Raw genomic sequence first — 19,224 nt, 5'->3', positions numbered from 1 at the left:
TTAGTTGGAAATATCTAAACAATATATGAGAAGTAAAAGTTAAGCATTTGTTTACTACCGTAATAGCATTTGCATGCTGTTGTATGGTGTAGGTGTTAGGTAGTTTATTGTACGTAGTCTAAGATGTCACTATTAAGTTCTTGTACACATTTCATTTTCTGTTAGATGGAAATGTATTCATGTACATTACATTTTGATGAGATATTTTAAATCCAGCTTTTTTTTTTTTTTTTTTTTTTTTTAGGGTGGCATATGGAGGTTCCCAGGCCTTGGAGTCTAGTTGGAGCTACAGCTGCCGGCCTACGCCACAGTTACAGCCACGCAGGATCTGAGCTGCATCTGCGACCTACACCACAGCTCACAGCAATGTCGGATCCTTAACCCACTGATCGAGGCCAGGGATGGAACTTGCAACCTCATGGTTCCCAGTCAGATTCGTTTCCACTGTGCCACGACAGGAACTCCCTAAATCCAGCTTTCTTTTATTTCTGTACCTACCTTTTAATAGGTAAAGCTAAAATATAAGGATTTTGCACCTTTAGTGTTGAGAGCAAGCCATTACAAGGATTGATTTTGTAGATTTTTTTTTTTTACAGTGAGGCTTATCAGTGTGATTGACTCTACTTTTGCCTAGCTGCTTCTTCCACTGTATTTGATATAGAACTGAGTGCTTTCTTATGTACCTTCGTAATTCTTATTTTCAAAATGGAAAACCACATGTGTTTAAAAACTACGAGAAGCTTGAGAATAGATTATTGATTTGGGGAAATTGTATGAGCTTTTAGCACAAGTGACTTAATCATGAGATTCTCTTGGGTCATTACTCAATACAAGTAGCATTTTGAAGTATCCTTCTGTCCTCTATGGGGGAGGGGAGGTAGCTGTTTTTCCTTTTAATCACAAATGTTCTTAACCTTTACTCTTATTTTTTGTGACCTTGGGTTTTTTTCTGTCAGTGAACTACCCAGACCCGGCATGGCATAGTGATGATGGTGCATTTTGGATCTCTCAAGTATTTTTCAGTCTTACACTCTCAAGTTATGTATAAAAGCAATTAGGAGTGCTGCCCTCATTTTAAATGAATTGAGAACTAGTTGAGACCCTTTTATATTGGAGGAATTTCAGATCACTATGTCCACAAAACTATTTTCTCTTTTTTTTTGGCCTCATCCTTGGCATGCAGAAGTTCCCAGGCCAGGGATCGAACCTGCACCACAGCAGAGCTGACGCTGGATCCTTAAGGATCCTGCTAGGCCACCAGGGAACTCAAGACATTGATTTCTTTATGCTTACACAAAAAATTGCAGGGAAAATTTATTTGAACTTAATTGGTATATTCTCATGCATTTTAGGAACTCAAGCCATGTGTACATATTCTGATTCCACATTGAGAATAAAGTCTATGGAGTTCATTGGTGGCCTAGTGGTTAAGGACTCAGTGTTGTCACAGTTGTGGCTTGGGTTGATCCCTGGCCCAGGAACTTCAGCATGGCCAAAAAAAAAAAAAAGGGAAGAAAGTCTCTCTCTTGAAAAGCAAAAATGTAAGGTTCTACAGAAACGTAACTGCCCTCCTGGCATAAAATTCTCTATTTTTATAATTGCGCTTGACAGCAGTTTTTATGAAAACAAAAACAAATGTATGTAGCTAAAGGATGTACTCAAAAGCAGTTCTCTGATGAAGAAAATGTCATGGCTGTTTTGTTGGGCTCCAGTTCACCTCAGGTATTATTGTTTGTGAATTATAAACTTGTTAGAAATATGTAGCAGATCTGGGAGTTCCCGTCGTGGCTCAGTGGTTAACAAATCTGACTAGGAACCATGAGGTTGCAGGTTCGATCCCTGGCCTTGCTCAGTGGGTTAAGGATCTGGTGTTGCCATGAGCTGTGGTGTAGGTTGAAGACGCAGCTTGGATCTGGCATTGCTGTGGCTCTGGTGTAGCTGTGGCTGTGGCTCCAATTCAGTCCCTAGCCTGGTAACCTCCATATGCCGTGGGAGCGGCCCAAGAAATAGCAAAAAGACCAAAAAAAAAAAAAAGAAAAGAAAAGAAAGAAATATGTAGCAGATATACACAGTCCACTGAGGAAAACCTCTGGGTTTCAGTTAATATCTGTCTACTGGTAGACAAACTTCTATTCTTGGGCTAAATCCCCACCACTGTTTGTTTTTGTAAATAAAGATTTATCAGAAAATAGCCCCATCCATGGGTCTTCCTTGGTGGCTCAGCAGGTTAAGGATCCAGTGTTGTCACTGCCATGGCTCTGATTCAATCCCTGGCCTGTAAACTTCTGCATGCTCCAGGTGTGGCCGAAAAAAAGAACATAGTTCCATTCACTCACTTACAGATGCTACAAAGGCAGAGTTGATTAGCTGTCAAAGAATCCTAATGGCACAGAGCCTCAAATATTTACTCTTAATCCTTTGCAGATAAAGTTTGTTGACTTCTGCTCTAACACTGATAGTAAATAGGAACTTTACTCTTTTTTTTTTTTTTAGATTTGAGAAAAGCCATGATTTTTAACGATTTTTTTTTTCTTTTTTTTGTCTTTTTGCTATTTCTTTGGGCTGCTCCCTCGGCATATGGAGGTTCCCAGGCTAGGGGTCCAATCGGAGCTGTAGCCACGGGCCTACGCCAGAGCCACAGCAACGTGGGGTCTGAGCCACGTCTGCAACCTACACCACAGCTCACGGCAACGCCGGATCGTTAACCCACTGAGCAAGGGCAGGGACCGAACCCCCGCAACCTCATGGTTCCTAGTCGGATTCGTTAACCACTGCTCCACGACGGGAACTCCTGAGAAAAGCCATGATTTCTAAATCAAAAAGATCAAATAGTTGGAGTTCCAGTTGTGGCGCAGCAGAAACAAATCTGACTAGGAACCATGAGGTTGCGGGTTTGATCCCTGGCCTCATTCAGTGGGCCAGAGATCCAGCATTGCTCTGAGCTATGGTGTATGTAGACCGAAGGCACGGCTTGGATCCTGTGTTGTGGCTGTGGCTATGGCTGGCAACTGTAGCTCCAGTTTGATACCCAGCCTGGGAACCTCCACATGCCTCAAGTGTGGCCCTAAAAAGCAAAAAAAAAAAAAAAAAAGATCAAATATTTGATTAGTTGTTTTGAGCTTAGTTTTGTGATGTGGGGTGTTAGGTAGATTCTATTTTATTCATTCCAGAATCACAGTAAGACTGAAAGACCAAAAGATTTCTTCGAAAGTGGAAGGACCTGTTAGCTTTTTTTTTTTCTCTCTCTCTCTTCCTTTTTATAGCAACATCTGTAGTATGTGGAAGTTCCTGGGCCAGGCATCAAATTGGAATTGCATCTGCTGGCATACGCCACAACCATGGCAACACCAGATCTGAGCTGCATCTGCAACCTACACCGCAGCTTGCAGCAATACAGGATCCCCAACCCACTGAGCGAGGCCAGGAATCCAACTCGCATCCTCAGAGACACAATATTGGGTTCCCAACCCCCTGAGCCACAATAGGAACTCCCCTATTAGCTTTCAATAGTGGGATCTTTGGAAAACACAATTCCTTCCGCAGTTTTCAGCCATGTTACATACTGAGTTTGCACCTGATTCCACAGTGCTGCCCGGAACCTTCATGTTTTCCCTCTTCCTTTAGGTAGTCTAATGCCAGGCCCTGGGCTCTGCTAGATTTTACGTAGCAGTGAGGGAGGAGAGGAGAAGATACCAGTTTTTTTTCCCTCTCCTCCTTGGTGGTTCATGATCTGGTCTGGAAGAGAGCTCTCCCCCGTTCTCCCAGTTGTGACTGAAACCACACAGTCTGTATAAGTCATGACTAGTGGACCCAGATTTCTACTTGGACTACTTTCTGGTACTTTCTATACCCTAACAGAGCCCCAATCATTTTTTCCCCCTTTAAACTTTTCCTCATTTTGCTGAAGTGCATAGTTTCTTTTAGTTTCATTATTTAGTGTTTTTGTTTGTTTTTGTCTTTCTAGGGCTGAACCTCTAGTGTATGGAGATTCGCAGGCTAGGGGTCCAGTCGGAGCTGTAGCTGCCAGCATACACCACAGCCACAGCCACAGCCACTGCAATGCAGGATCCAAGCCTCATCTGCGACCTACACTGCAGCTGAGGACAACGTGGGATCCTTAGCCCACTGAGCAAGGCCAGGGATCGAACCCGCAACCTCATGGTTCCTAGTCGGATTCGTTAATAACTGAACCACGATGGGAACTCCTACTTACTGTTTTTATCTCAAGTTAGGTGCTGGAAAATTCTCCATAATAACGTTTTCTCCTGGGCCTGGGGATGTAGTAGTAAGGCATCCATAAGGCCCAAGCATATTGTTTCTGGACAACTTGGACTATGTCGTTGAATCCTAAGTAAGCTTTGAAGTAGATGAACTATGTGTCATACTCGTTTGGCAGAGAAACATGAGGTTCAGGGAGTGAATTGCTCGTTAGGTAACTTTTTCCAGTTTGTCCCACTTGAGTCAAATCCAGCATTTTGATACCTACTAATTAAGAACCTAATTATTGTCTTATTTTTAAACTTATTTTGAAATTGTTTTAAAATGTATTTAACTGATGGCCATACCCATGGCATGCGAAAATTCCTGGGCCAGGGATTGAACCCAAGCCACAGCAGTGTTAACATTGAGCCTTACTACCAGGCCATCAGGGAACTCCATCGAAATGATTTTAGATTTATGAAAGAGGTGCAAAAATCTTGAGACCGTTCCCACACACCTTTCACCCAACTTCTACTTTTGTTAACATCTTACGTTGTAACCATAGAATTGTGACTAAGAAACTAGTCTTGTTTCAGAACAGTTAACTACAGAATTCATTCAGATTATCCCAGTTAATTTTACTCACATCCATTTTCTGTTCCAGGAGCCCGAGTTGCACTTAATTATCATGTTCCTTTAGTATTCCCCAGGCTGCGACAGCTCTCGGTCTCCCCTCATCATGAAACTGTCATGAACATGACCTCGACATGTTTGAAGAAGAGCATTTATCTTCTAGAATGTTCCTGTCTTTGGGGTTGTCTCATGTTTCCTCATAGCCGGTTGAAACTGCAGTGTTAGGAAGGTTTCCGCAGAGCTGATGTGCCCTTCTCGGTTCATCGTATCAGGGGCTCTATGATGCAGATAGTACTTGGTTAAGGCAGTGTCTGCCAGGATTCCCACTACTTACCATTTTTTCCATCTGTAATTACTGAGTATTGGAGGCAAATACTTTAGGATATGCAAATACTCTGTTTCTGCTTAAACTCTCAGGCACAAATTTTAGCACCCACTAGTGCATCTTGCCTATAGCAATTGTTACTATGGTGTTTTATGGTGACTTTCCATTTCCCTAATTTCTTCTACATTTATTACATTTCTGTAAGAAAGAAAGAGTTGCCTTTTCTTCCCCATTTAGCTTTTTTTTTTCTTTTTTTTTTTTCTTTTTTATTGTCACAGCATGCAGAAATTCCCAGGCCAGCGACTGAACCAGTGTGCCACAGTTATAACCAGAGCCACTGCGGTGACAATGCCAGATCTTCAACCTGCTGAGCCATGAGGGGACCTCCCCATTTAGCTTTTTTTTTTTTTTTTTTTTTTTAATTTTTAAATCAAATGTTCTGTCAATTTCTGCTATACAACAAAGTGGCCCAGGTCATACGCACACACACACACATTCCTTTTCCATTTCTTTTTATTCAGCTGCTTATTTGTATCTTTGGGTACTCGTGGATATTTATTGAATTATGATTCAGTACTGTCATTGTTTTTACAGTTGATTTTGATCCAGTTTTGGCTTTTGGAAGGTCTTTCAGGTTGGGTTCAATATCCTTTTGATATATTCTGTCCTCCTTTCTCCCACAAGATGCTCCAGGCTTCTCATATATTTTCCTTGCTTCTTGAGGGGGTGATGGTATTTAGAAACAAAGATTTGGGTGCTAATTTGCTATTACTAGAGTGTCACTGCTTCTGGTCCCTTTTTGTGGGTAGAATAGGAAATATATATATATTTACTCATGCATCATACATATTTAAATGTATCTCTGTGCATGTATATGTAAATACATAGTTTAAGGAGAAGAACCATGAGTCACGTCAAAGCACTTTTCCAAACTTATTTAGGTCCTAGGATTCAGAGGCATGTTAGTTTTTCTCTCCCCCGTTCTCTTCAGTGTAATTTTTTTTTTTTTTTTTTTTTTTTTTGTCTTGTCTTTTTAGGGCCAAACCCAAGGCATATGGAGGTTCCCAGGCTAGAGGGCCAATCAGAGCTACAAGTGCAGGCCTATACCACAGCCACAACAACACAGGATCCAAGCTGCGTCTGCGACCTACACCGCAGCAGACAACAACGCAGGATCCTTAACCCACTGAGCGAGGCCAGGGATCGAACCCCCAGCCTCATGGTTACTAGTTGGGTTAACCACTGAGCCATGACAGGAACTCCTTCTTCAGTGTGATTATGATTCATTTGTAATACAGTGAGATTCATCTGCTACAGTCTGCATTCTACCCTCCTCCATTCATCCTAGTTGATTTTTAAATTTACATATATTAAAATTTGGTCTTTGTGGTATATGCAGTTCTGTGGATTTTGACATATGTAGAGGCATTTATTCGCCACCATAATACTATACAGAACAGTTCAGTCACCCCCCAAGTTCCCTTGTGCTGGTCCTTTATAGGTAAATCCCCTACTCCCACCCACTACCCCTGGCAACCATGATCTGTTTTCTCCGTCCATTTAGTTTTTCCTTTTCCAGAGTGTCATGTAAATAGAATCACACAATATGTCACCTTTCACTTAGCAAAATGCAATCATGTTTTATCCACCTTGTGCAAATCAGAGCATTATTCCTCTTTACTGCTGAGTAGTATTTCACTGGGTGTTTTTGATTTATTCATTTGCTCATTGAAGGACATTTGGGTTATTTTTAGTTTCGGGTGATTATGAACCTTATAAACTTTGTGTGTAGTTTTGTGTGAACATAAGTTTTCATTCTCTAAGGTGATATGTGCCTTGGAGTGGATTGCTGGGTACATAATAAAGAATTTGGCTGGCCTTTATCCCTGGTTCCTGGTATGGAGCCCCTTTGGTCCTTGGGATTCCTGAGACAGAAGTGTCTCTGTTACTTAGGGGGGATATCCTGATAGTTTACGTTAATGACTCAGGCTAGGGACATGATAGCCTAAATAGTTCAGCCTCATTGCCAGTGAGTAAATCAGTGCTTATATAGTGAAACCTCACTAAAAACTCTGGACACGGAAGCTCAGCTGAGTTCCCTGGTTGTGTCATATATTGATGTTTTGGGACGGTGACATGCCCTGGTCACAAGGAAGCTTCGCATTGGAACCCTTATCTTCGTTAACAGTATTTTTCATTTCTAGCATATCATTTATTATAGTTTCCCTTTCTTTGCTGAAATCACCTATGTAATCTTACACATTGTCCATCATTTCTTCAATGTATTAAATTCTCTTAGCTCCAGAATCTTTGTCATATTAGACTCTGGTTCTGATGGTTACTGCACTCTGAACATTTTTTCATGTTTTCAGATGCCTCTCTATATTTTTTTGAAAGTGACACATTTTGTGTAGGCTAGTAGATAGTTCGATGAAGAGTTTTTAAGCCTAAAAATAGGCAGGGTTTTCCTGCTGCTTAGACCTTTAATACAGAGTTTAAAAAATCTAGTTAGGAGTTGTGGGGTGAGGGCGGGGTTTTATGTTTGTTTTGGGGGCTCTAACCACAGCATGTGGATGTTCCCAGCCCAGGAATCAAACCCGTGCCACAGTTGTGACCTGCGCCACTGCTGTAGCAACGCCTGATCTTTAACCTACTGCTCGAGTCGGGAACTTGCTCACTTGTGTTTGGTTTGAGGTTCCTCGTTGCTATGATTAACCTTAGTGGTTTTGAGTCCTTATAGCAATCCATTGCATTTCTGATTGGGGTCGGATTGCCGGAGCACTATCTCTTCTGACCCCTGAATTCAGGGCTTCTCTTTGTACTCTGTCTCAGAGAGTTGTTAAGTCTCTGCATGCTTTTGTTGCTTTCCTGTCCTCCTCCCAAAAGTGTCGTGTTATTTGAAGCAGGAGGCTGGGAAGGGACTGACTGACATTCTTGGATTCAGCTGTAGCTTTAGGCACTGTGTGTTTGAGTTTACTGTGTCTCCACTCGCTTGGAGGCCCAGTGATAATGTCTCCTTCCCAGGAGTTTCCTTCTCTATTCCCTTCCATCAGCCACAGTGACTTTTCACCAGTGCCATAAGGGTGGCAGCATTTGTGGCCTTTTCCCCCGTAGAATACTGCTTCTGTAGAGGAAATGGGGGGAAAGGGTCAGAGTTTCTTGACCGTTGTACATCCTACTGCTTGGTCTGCACCACATTCACCTTTTGTAGGGCTCTTATTAATCTTTTTTGTGAGCACCTGGTAGAGTTTGCAAGAGAGTGCAGACTCCACTAATTCTGCTGCCCCCAGCATTTCATGCTGTCCTGCCAGCTCACACTCTGCCTGCATCAATTCATTACTAACTCAAGCTAAACTATTTGTTCCAGTGTCTGCTTACAAGTACCCTATGAAAACTAGCGCTGATGGCTCCTCTCTCCAGGCAGGCACCTGCCCCTCTTTAGGTTTGGGCCAGTGGCAACCTCAGTTCTCTAATGGGTTTGAAGAAAGTCATAATTCGAAGTTAATCTGGCTTTTTTTTTTTTTTTTTTTGTCTTTTCTAGGGCCATACCCGCGGTGGCATACGGAGGTTCCCAGGCTAGGGGTCTAATCGGAGCTGTAGCCGCTGGCCTACACCCGAGCCACAGCAACTTGGGATCCGAACCGAGTCTGCGACCTACACCACAACTCACAGCAATGCCAGAATCTTAACCCACTGAGCGAGGCCAGGGATCGAACACACAACCTCATGGGTCCTAGTCCTAATCGGATTCAATTCCGCTGCACCAGACAGGAACTGCTCGCTTTTTTTTTCTTTTTTTTTTTTTTTTTTGGTAAGGGTGGAAGCTATTTCTCTCAGCTTTTACATTTCAGAGTTGGAGGCTGGCAAGTGCTTTGGTTTTAAAATATGTCTGTGTAAATGTTTTTTAATTAAAAACATAAGCACCATTGGCGTTCCCGTCAGGGCACAGAGGAAACGAATCCAACTAGGAATCATGAGGGTGCAGGTTCAATCTCTGGCCTCGCTCAGTGGGTTAAGATTCTGGCATTGCTGTGAGCTGTGGTGTAGGTCACAGACGTGGCTCGGATCCCTAGTTGCTGTGGCTGGGGTTGTAGGCCAGCGGCTACAGCTCCAATTAGACCCCCAGTCTGGGCATCTCCATATGTGGCAACTGTGGGCACCCCCCACAATAATAATAATAATGTAATCATTATAACCCACTACTATTAAAAATACTATCAAAATCTTAGACAAAAAGACCCTAAAAATGCACTATTAATTTTGGATTCACCATTCAGAAAGTAATGAGTCATTAAAATTTTCTATCCAAAAGAATTTTTATGTTTAATTATAAGGGTGATAAGATTATAAAGAGTTTGGAAAATAGGAAACTGAAAGAGCTGTGTGTGTATTCCATTTAGTCTCTTTAATAATAATTTTAGGTTTCCCTTCATTTATCTCTAGTTCTTACATTAACCAACACATGGCTTCAGTCTTACAGAAGTTTCATGTAAGTGTTAAAGAGCTGTGTCAGCAGGCTTGAGAACAAATGGTAACATCAGTCATTAGAGGGTTCTACGTAATATATCATGCCCATATACTTTATATGGGCTGCTCTGTTTCTAAAAACCCTTTTCTCCACTTGGTACATTTATGTGTTTTTTCCTGTTACAGAAAGTCTTCTCCTCCATTCCTGTTCTGCAGAGCCTCTGCCCAGCCAGAGCCCTTGCCTGAGTCCTGCAGGGCAGTTAAGTGTGTCCCCTTATGTGCATCTAGGAAAGCCGCCTCCGTAGGCCTCCCTCACGTTAGTTTCATTTGACTTGGTGACCCCACAGCCAATCGTATTTGGTTTAATTGTCCACCCTGAGTGCCCTCGTTCTAGGATCTCCCAGTTTAACAACTGGTAGGAACAACTTTTTCATCTTTGGTCAAATTTCAGTTACGTAGAAGGTGGTTTCTCCAGTTACGTATCATTCCTGACAATTTTTCACATTAATTTTTTCCCCTGGTCCTAAAGCAGGATAGAAACATCAGAACCTTGCACCATGAATCAAGGCACATCTCATCTGGAGGTTTCACAACTTAGGAGTCTGGGCAACACCTTGCAGACAAGGTGTCCTCAGCTGCCCCGGACAGAGCACTTTCCTGCTCATCACCCCTTAACAACTGTTTTGGTCTAGAGAAGAACTAGATTTGTTTGAAATGTAAATTTAAAAGGATCTTCCATAAGATTAATTCCTTGGTCAAGCAAAACTAGGTCTTCCTAAAGTACAACAGAAAAGTGTTCTTTACTAATTGCTGTCAAAATTACAGAGGACAAACGTGTAATGAAAAGAGGAAATGAACAATTAAACACCTTATTTCAGGTGATTATACTTGATAACTTGGTACTCTAGGTAAATTCCTGTTATGTTCAGTAAGTTCACTGTACTTAATGGCTCGCTTAATATGTTGCTGTGTGATGCCGCTTCAGAGAAATGTTCTTTTGAACTAAGAATACTATAGGGTTTTTTACTTATCAAAACCCTTTCATTTCCTGCTTTAGCAAACTCTTGCCAGTATGATTTTTCAGACCCTCACTTTTTTTCTCAATTATTTCCTTGGGTTCTGTATAAATCATACTAGGTACTGAATGAATTCAGGAGTTTTTGTTCTGTGAGATTTTCTCAGACTTAATGGTTGGTAGGGAGAGGAGAGTAACAGTGCAGTGTATTGGCTAGATTTACTTCATTTTCAGATTTAATGCCATTATTTCCTTAGATACAGATGTCTGGCTTTAACAGCTTCATTTCTTTCCCCACATTAACCTTTCTCCCTTTTTATCTCCTGGTACTCTCTTAAAAGCATACGTCCTGACAGAGTTTCAGCTACAACTTACCTGATTATCGTTATTTCCCTTCTTTCTTCCAGTTTGAAACTAAGAGGGGATAGACTAAGGGAAAGGGAAAAACTTAGGTTAGATACAGAGAACAAAGCAGTTGGGAGATTGAAGGGGTCAAGTACTTAGCCATTGGCAGGTCCTGTGCCTCTTCTATTTTAGAATAATAATTCCCTGCCCCGATATTAAACTTACGGAGAAAACATGTATGAGATGTGTCTCTTCTGGTTTTTCTGGGGAGGAAATAAGTTATAGCAGCACTTAGCAAACTTTCTTTTTAAAATAGTCTCACTTTATAGAAGGCTACCACCTTAGGATTTTATTTTCATTTCTGAGGGAATCTGCCTGAATCCCAGCACTAAATAACTTTCCTTTGAATAAAAAGACAGATGACGTGTAGTTTTAAATTGCTGGGTTTTATTAAGATATTGGCAAAATTTCAACATACTTCTTACCTGAATGAACAGTTTTAATTAATAAAATATGAAGGATCGCTATTACAACTGAACTCAAAAGTGAGCTGTAAAGAAGGTTTTTGTAAATTGATAAATTTACTTGGTAAGAAATGATTCATTTCATTCGCTCCACTCCATAGAGAATTCTTTGCAGAGAAATGTCATGAACAAGAGAACAAAGCCTGTCTCTCACCAAAGAGCACCTAGAGTGAGAATTAACAATGATGTACTTGTGGATTATTTTAATACATCAAAGTTTATTAGAGTATTTCCTTCTCCAGGACAATTGCTGTGTCAGTCTGGAGTTTCTTATTTCATATTTTCTAATAATACAATAAATAGTCTTCAAAATAGAAGATAAAATGCTGCTAGAGGAATTATATTTTAACACAGTACCTTTTTCTGGGAAGTAGTTATGTGGTAACACTGGTAGTACCTTATTTTGAAAAAAACAAAACATTTAATCTATTCACAGATCTGAAGAGTGGGTTTTTGTCCTTTAATATCACATGGATTTTAAAAGCTGAAAAAAGTAGGTTCTTGCTTTTGCTCTTTATGATCTAAAGAAAAACTGTCCTAAATTATGATATGACTAAAACTATAGTATCCCCTTTTATGGCCTTGCTTAGGTGAGAATGATCAATGAGTGAACAAGTTATATTTAAACATTAAAATAATAATTTAGGTCACTTTCTCGCAAAGTCTCAGTAAGCCTTTGATGGGGAAGGAAGTACTTGAACCACAGCAGTTGTATCTGTAAACACTGGACTTCTTTATGCATCATTTCATCTGCCCATTGATGTTGCACTTGTTACTGGCACAGTGTTCCAACAAAGGAGTGTGGTTGTCATGAAGATGCAATGACACTTTACTGCCACGTTGACATTGTACCACTATGAATGTGGTCAGAATCAGACTCAGTGTTGACATCGACATTGTTGACATTGTCCTTGGAAAAAGTGTTACTTTCAAGGATCCTCCTAGTTAAATGTAACAGTAACTTTATTCTCATTAATTCAAGGACAATGGATGGCACTTCTAGGTTAAAAAAAAGATATATACATGTATTTCCACCATCATTTTTAGTACAGACCTAAATGGGATTAATAGCCCCAGTGTTTGGTGCTGTAATGTTGCTTAACCTCATATATCCTTCAAAAGTACACATCCAGAAAGTGAACAAAGGAAACCTTTAAGTTAGGGACTGATTCTCTTTGAAACTCAGTGAATGTACAAGGAGTTTTTTGTATTGACTTCAGTTAGGGACTTGAAGTCTGTTTCCCTATCCAGTACTACCTTTCTTTTTTATATTTGTTTTACTATTTCCTATTCTAACAAAACTTTAGCAGGCAAACAAAATGATGCAGGTCATGTTAAATTGTAAAAGGGATACTGCCACTCTTAAGGACTGAGTGTAAAACTTCCACCACCACTAAATTACACAATGAATAAAAGTACAAAACACATAATTCACAGACTATACCTCAGCATTAACAGTTAATATATATTATATACTTTTATATCTGTCTAATATTTTTACAATCACCAGATACACCATCATTTTTAAATACAAGCTACAGAAATGTGTAGATACCATTAGTTAGAGGGGTACTTATTGCTTACGTCAGCAAGCAGCAAATAAGGGCACAGGATTTAAACTGAAGGGAACTACTTTCTATCACCAGTGGCATTAAGATATAACACTGCATTTCACAAAGCACTGCTTTTTTATCTAGTTTATAGAACCAAGAGCAGCATATATCAGACCAATAACCGCTACTTTAATATGTATTATAGAATTTTAAAGGACTTACCTTACAATTGGTACTTAACTACTCTATAAATATGCATGTTGTGAACAAATGAATAGCTGCTATTTTTTTTTTTTTTACAATATTGGCTTATAACTTGACCACACTAGAACTACTTTGCTTTATTTTCTAGAGGGCTACCAGTATGAGAAATGGAGTTAACACTGCTTATGTAGTCACACCTACAAAGTTCAGACCCTTAAAGATGGGGTCTGTGTTTGTCCCAATTTCACTCAACCATTTTTCCCCACTGAAAAAACCTATCAATCACTTTTACCTTCTTTCCTTTCACCCTCTTTATTCTGATCAAAATCATTAGCAATAGACAACTATAGAAAAATCTTAAAACTTTTTTAACTTGGCTAAGTGCTTTTTGGACTATATACCGATGTTCTGCTGCTTCTGTTTTCTTGTTTCCTTAGATAATCTGATTTGAAACTCACACTACACCTGATGGGTTGTTAACAAGATCTAGGCTTCGGAACATGACAGATGTGAGTGAGTCCATGGAATGAGGGTAAAGCAGCAGGATGGTGAAGAGGTTCTGGTACTATAGTCGGAGCCGTTTCCTCTTCCCTTTCAGCCATGTGTCCCAAGAAAAAAGAAGTGACTTCAGAATAAGGGAAAACATACTAAAAAATCTCTACTTATATCCCAATTTTAAAAAATAAAATCTGTAGATTAACAATCTGTTGCTAAAGTGAAGCTGTTTTTATTTATTTGATATAGCTACACTGGCAGACAAAAATATGTTACAGTCCTGTTTTTAAGAGTCCAAGAATTTTAATCCTTCATTATGAGTCTGGGAAACAAAGTAACTTGTATTAGTATTATGTAAAAACACGATAGGTCAGTGGACATTTCTCAGCAAGAGCATTTAGTGCCTCCTGGCAGGATGAGCATTGGCGTGGCTGCTCGGTGGCTGACGGGGGAGGGCAAAATGTCATGTGGAGACAGTCCTGATTCTCAGAGAAATCAGGCTGCTTCACTAAATGAATCTGTTTATTAGTTTATCTGCTGCCTTATTTGCAGATATGCTTCTGACTTGAAACTGCAGAAATGGCAAAAAGCAGACAATTTCAAAATATCAAATGTAAATAAATATTGAAATGAGAAATACATGTCTATTTCTGTGGTCTGAAGCTGTATGTAGTAAACAGACCTCAGTCTCAGTAATCTGCATTCTCCTTTGCACTTGGCCTCTGGGCTTACTTTTAGGCAGTACTTTAAGCCTCTCCCAGTTATTTCATTCCCTTGAGGGAAACAATCTTACAGAAGTTAAAACTAGTATTTTTTATTCTCCAAAACCACTTTTTTACTGTAGTATATGCCTTTGCTGTCTGTGAACTTAAAAAAAAAAAGGCAGAAAAAAATAGAAATACTACTTGATTTTTTTTCAAATGGCAACCTGATTATAGTGTATTTGTACCTGAAATCATCTCTGTTAAACAAGTTTTATTCCTGAGATGAAGGTACAGTGAAAAACACATTAGCATCATAGATTAAAACCAACTGACAGCGGTCTTCTAAAAAAGCAAATAATTCCATCAAAAGCACCATAACAGGTTATGAAACTCCCGAATAGCTACAGCCCTAGGAAATACTTTTTAATTCAAAAATTTATCAGTCTTTTATGTTACAGAAAAAATTAGTGGATTTGTTTGACTATATATACTGCCTCACAAGCTTGAGAATATGACATTTTTACACTAGTTTTCCACTTTCATTGTTACCATTTAAATCCCATATGGCTTTTAGTCTTTTACCCACCAAAAAGGGGGGGAGGGGTTTTCCCTCACAGTCCCCAGTCTTTTGAGAACATTCCTCAACTAGATCTAATTCTGCATTGTTTTCCAGAGATATATTAGGCACATCAGACCAGATTTCACCTGCACGGAGACTTCAACACTATATATCCTGACTGAAATAACTCACGAGCTTCCACTAGTGATGTGAAAGGGTGATGGGGTGGGGGTTGTATGTAGGTATGGAGACACATCACAGGGACCAGTTGTATAATTTTGCTAGTGAAACCGCCAATACTTTTTTTTATTAAATTGAAAACACAATTGTATTGAGTTTCCTAGAGATCTATTTACATTTAAGAATTGAGCCATCCATGGTTTCATAATGAAGCACACATATTTCAGAAATGTCTACCTTGTTTCTACTCTGATAATGATATTTTTATTGGGGGAGAGCTAGCTAGCCTACTTTAAAGAGAAAGTATTATATTTTAAAGCTCCAGGGAAGATCTGGATATGGAATATCATTCTTTTTGAGTTTCCTCATCATGTTTTCATTGTACCCTTTCCAACTACTTTGCCTCCATGGCAGAGAACTTCTTAACATCCTATTCCTCTTCCCACTTCGAATAAGTGAGGACAGGCTAGTGCCTGCTTTGTGGGAAGGCTCTCGAGCAGAAAGAAAAGAATGAAACTTTGGATTAAACCTGAATCCATGCCGCCTCTTTGAGTAGTGGTAGCGTAAATGAGACAATCTAGAAACTCTCTTTCCCAGGAATCTGAACTGTTCATTTTCCAATCTAGAACAAACAGGAGACAAACTCTCCATTCTGCATATCTGCTGCCCTGTTGAACCCAAATTAAAAGAAGAGAGAAACTCTCCAGCACCACTCCGTTCAGGCAATGATGATTGAACTGATTTTTTCTCCATTATTAGCTCATTAATAAGATTTGCTTTCTTTGGTGCACCAGGACCAAACATCTCAACTGGTGGCAAAAACTGGGCACTGTGAGGTTTGCTTGCTTCTATCTGTGTGAGATCTAGGTAGCCTGGGTCTTCCAGCACGTTGATTTGGGACCCTGGGCTCAGGCTAGTTCTATCAGTGAATGAATCCACGCGCCCATCATAGCCTAGATCGGCTGGTGCTGAACACTGGTGCTGAGGCCAAGGGCGTTTGCACTCTCCATGATTCTCCTTATCATCCCCACCATCTTCTTGCCCTCCTTGAAAAGAGTTCTCTGTCCAATCTGATTCCTCACTAACATTTACAGCTTTGTTCATGTCCCTCAGGAATACCACAATAACAGTGATGTTATCACTTGACCCAGCATCACGAGCTGATGCCACTAATTTGTGGGCAACCATGCTGCTGTCTCCATTATTCTCCTTCAAGTGGTCAGACACAACTTTCACTGCCTCATCAGGGTTCACGGTATCATAGAAGCCATCACAGGCCAGAATGAGGTAGTCTTCAGTTCCATCCAGAACAGTAGAAGCAGAATCTGCATCCCCACAGATATATGGCTTATGTTCAGCATCTCCTGTGAGAATTATAAAATAGGTCAGATGTAGGGTTATTTTGCATTAAGAATGTTTATGGCCAGCTCAAATGTCCTAGGCAAAGAAGGGCCTTTTAGTTGAAGGGAAAATGTCAGCAAAAACTCAGAGGCAACTGTTAGGAAGTAATTTGTAGTTGAATATTGAGTGCTTGGAGTGGCAGTACACTGGAGACCCTCGGGCCCAGCTACATACTGAGATAATTGATCATCTACAGTGCACTTTGGAACTTTCAGATCTAAACCACTTCCAGATCCACTGGTTGTTTACATTCACTGTTTTCTTAGTACCTGGAGAAAACCTTAGCAAAAGGATCCTACTCCTACTGAGTAACCTTTTACTGCTACAGTGGATATTCATTGAGTTCTTTACATTAAAAAAAAAAGGATGTTTCTGGATTAGGGTATCATAATTCATGCATACACAGTAGTTTAAAAAGATTTTTACAAGGTGCTTTAACATTCTTGAAGTAGTCATAGCTTTAGTGGTTAATGATGTGAGCAATGGAGTCACACTGCCTGGCTCTAGATTGCAGTACTTGTTACTTACAAACTCTCCTCAATTACTACCCTTTTTATTGTATTAAAACTGAACTTTTTGACTAGGGGAAGATGAAATGAACATAAGTATACTTAAATGATGTGGCCATGTTATCACTGTTTCTGGTATCTGTTATAGGTTCTACTAGGTAAGGTTCTCTCCAGCACTTTACATCCCTGTTTAATCCTCAAATAGGCCCTCTGCTTGAACCACTGTGGGCCATATGCCCTATCCAGCAGGTTGCATGATGGGATTCCCTGAACAGCAGTTACTTAATATTTAATTACCTGGGTTAGTTTATCTATAAGGTAGAAAACCAGTCTTTTTTTTGGGGGGGGGGCACACTGTGGCATATGGAGGTTCCCAGGCTAGGGGGTGAATTGGAGCTCTAGCCGCTGGCTTTTGCCACAGCCACAGCCACACAGGATCCAAGCCATGTCTGCAACCTATACCACAGCTCACAGTGATGCTGGATCCTTAACCCACAGAGCGAGGCCAGGGATCGAACCCGCATCCTCATGGATCCTAGTCAGGTTCGTTAACCACTGAGCCATGAAGGGAACTCCCGGAAACTAGTCTTTTTCATGTATTAGCCAGAACCACCTTCCTCAAGTAAGGGTTTTTGATTTCATCAACTTCACTTCTATACCATGACACCTCCCAATAGCCTATTAGAGCTAATTATAACAATCATGGGGATTGAGTGTATTCCACCAATCCACTTTACTGAATTTCTCATCCCTTATTCCACCTGACTGTATTATTATCATCATTATTTTCTGAATTCCAGCTCTAAAAATAAATGTGATCTGAGTCATACTGTTCCCAAAAACCTTGTTTTAGTGTTTCAATTAAAAGGCTACTGCAACTGTTAGTTTGGAACAGAACATACAAAGATTTTCATAGAGAAAATGCTGCCAAAATTCTGGCTTTTCACCTGCTCTACTGTTGGATGTCAAATTCATGACATTTCACCCCCAAATTTGGTAGGAGGGCATGATTATCCATTTCATAGTAGAAAAAGCAATATCCTTTTGTCTTCAATCTCCTTGCTCCATATGCTAGAAACATCATGTCACTGTCAGCTTTGGATCATAAATCTGGAGGGCTCATGGGGGGAAAACTGTTGAAAAGTTTTTTATTTTTAAAGTGTTAAGTGTCATTTCTAAGTAGAGTTGAACTCTGCTCAGGAGTCCTTTTTCTTGTCCCTATTTAGTCTCCTATTTAGTCCCCTATTTTATTCCATGAGCTTTCCAAATATTTATCACATTTTTCAATTCCTTCCAATGAAGTTATTGGTTGATAGTAGATAGCCTACTTTCCTACTGCAAAGAAAATTAAAATTATCAGGCCTGAATTCCCTCAATTCCTACCCACCCCCCTGATTTAAAAAAAAAAAACAAAAAACAAAAACAAAAAAAAACTTAAGTGAATCACCTGTATCCACAACTATTTTCTCAGAGCAAGATGTGCTCTTTTCCTTCTGAAAGCTAACCTGTGCTGCTGAACCTAGCCCTCTAGGGCTCTGGCTTCTCTGTCATCTTCAATTTATCTTCCACTTGCTTTCTTTTTCAATCCTAAAAACATGCTCATATCTAAAATCTCCTAAAAGCAAAAATAATAAAAAACAACCCTTTCCCAAATCAGCTTTTCCCTCGAGCTACATTATTTCCCTTCACCACCAAACTGCCCAGGAACCTAAATCTATACATGTTCCTTTGTTATTGCTCACTTTTCCTCACCGGAATGTTTTCTGGTTTTTCCATCTACTAGTCCTACATTCCTTTCAAATGTTACCAATTATTTTCCACTTTCAAAATTCTGTGACTTTTTTTTTAACCCAAATCTTACCTGACTTCTGCAGCACCTGACCCTGTTGACTACTTATTCCTAGAAACCCTCTTCCCCTAGCATCTGTGATACCCCATTTCTATGTCTCTGATCCATTCCTGACTTTCTTCACTGCCTCCTCCATTTAATAATAGCACCAAGGCAGGGTTCTAAGTGTGGTGCATGTATTATACCATTTAATACAAAAACACCCTGTGAGTTAGGTACTGTTACTACTCCTGCTTTACAAAGGAACAGATACAAAGAAGT

General features: G+C 40.0%; 2 protein-coding genes across 6 annotated transcripts in view; one reads left to right on the top strand and one right to left on the bottom strand.

The window, feature by feature from the left end:
- The window catches only part of TRIM37 (tripartite motif containing 37), a 134,173-nt gene extending 119,347 nt beyond the window's left edge, over positions 1-14,826 (top strand). For 3 of the 5 annotated variants that reach the window (XM_021067283.1, XM_021067284.1, XM_021067282.1), the window contains exon 25: positions 9,812-11,267. In XM_021067283.1, the coding sequence (XP_020922942.1) occupies positions 9,812-9,956 (145 nt within the window). In that variant the 3' untranslated portion in view covers positions 9,957-11,267. Of the gene's footprint in view, positions 1-9,811; positions 11,268-13,703 lie in introns of those variants that run through there. The other 2 variants (XM_021067287.1, XM_013981116.2) reach the window with 1 other exon arrangement.
- Positions 11,420-19,224, bottom strand: part of PPM1E (protein phosphatase, Mg2+/Mn2+ dependent 1E) — a 210,763-nt gene continuing 202,958 nt past the window's right edge. Inside the window, exon 7 of the mRNA XM_021067290.1 lies at positions 11,420-16,568. Within this exon, the coding sequence (XP_020922949.1) occupies positions 15,511-16,568 (1,058 nt within the window). The 3' untranslated portion in view covers positions 11,420-15,510. The remainder of the gene's footprint in view (positions 16,569-19,224) is intronic.

This window comes from Sus scrofa, chromosome 12 (assembly GCF_000003025.6).
Source record: "Sus scrofa isolate TJ Tabasco breed Duroc chromosome 12, Sscrofa11.1, whole genome shotgun sequence".
Lineage (NCBI taxonomy): Eukaryota > Metazoa > Chordata > Mammalia > Artiodactyla > Suidae > Sus > Sus scrofa.
This window is presented reverse-complemented; position numbering and strand designations above follow the sequence as displayed.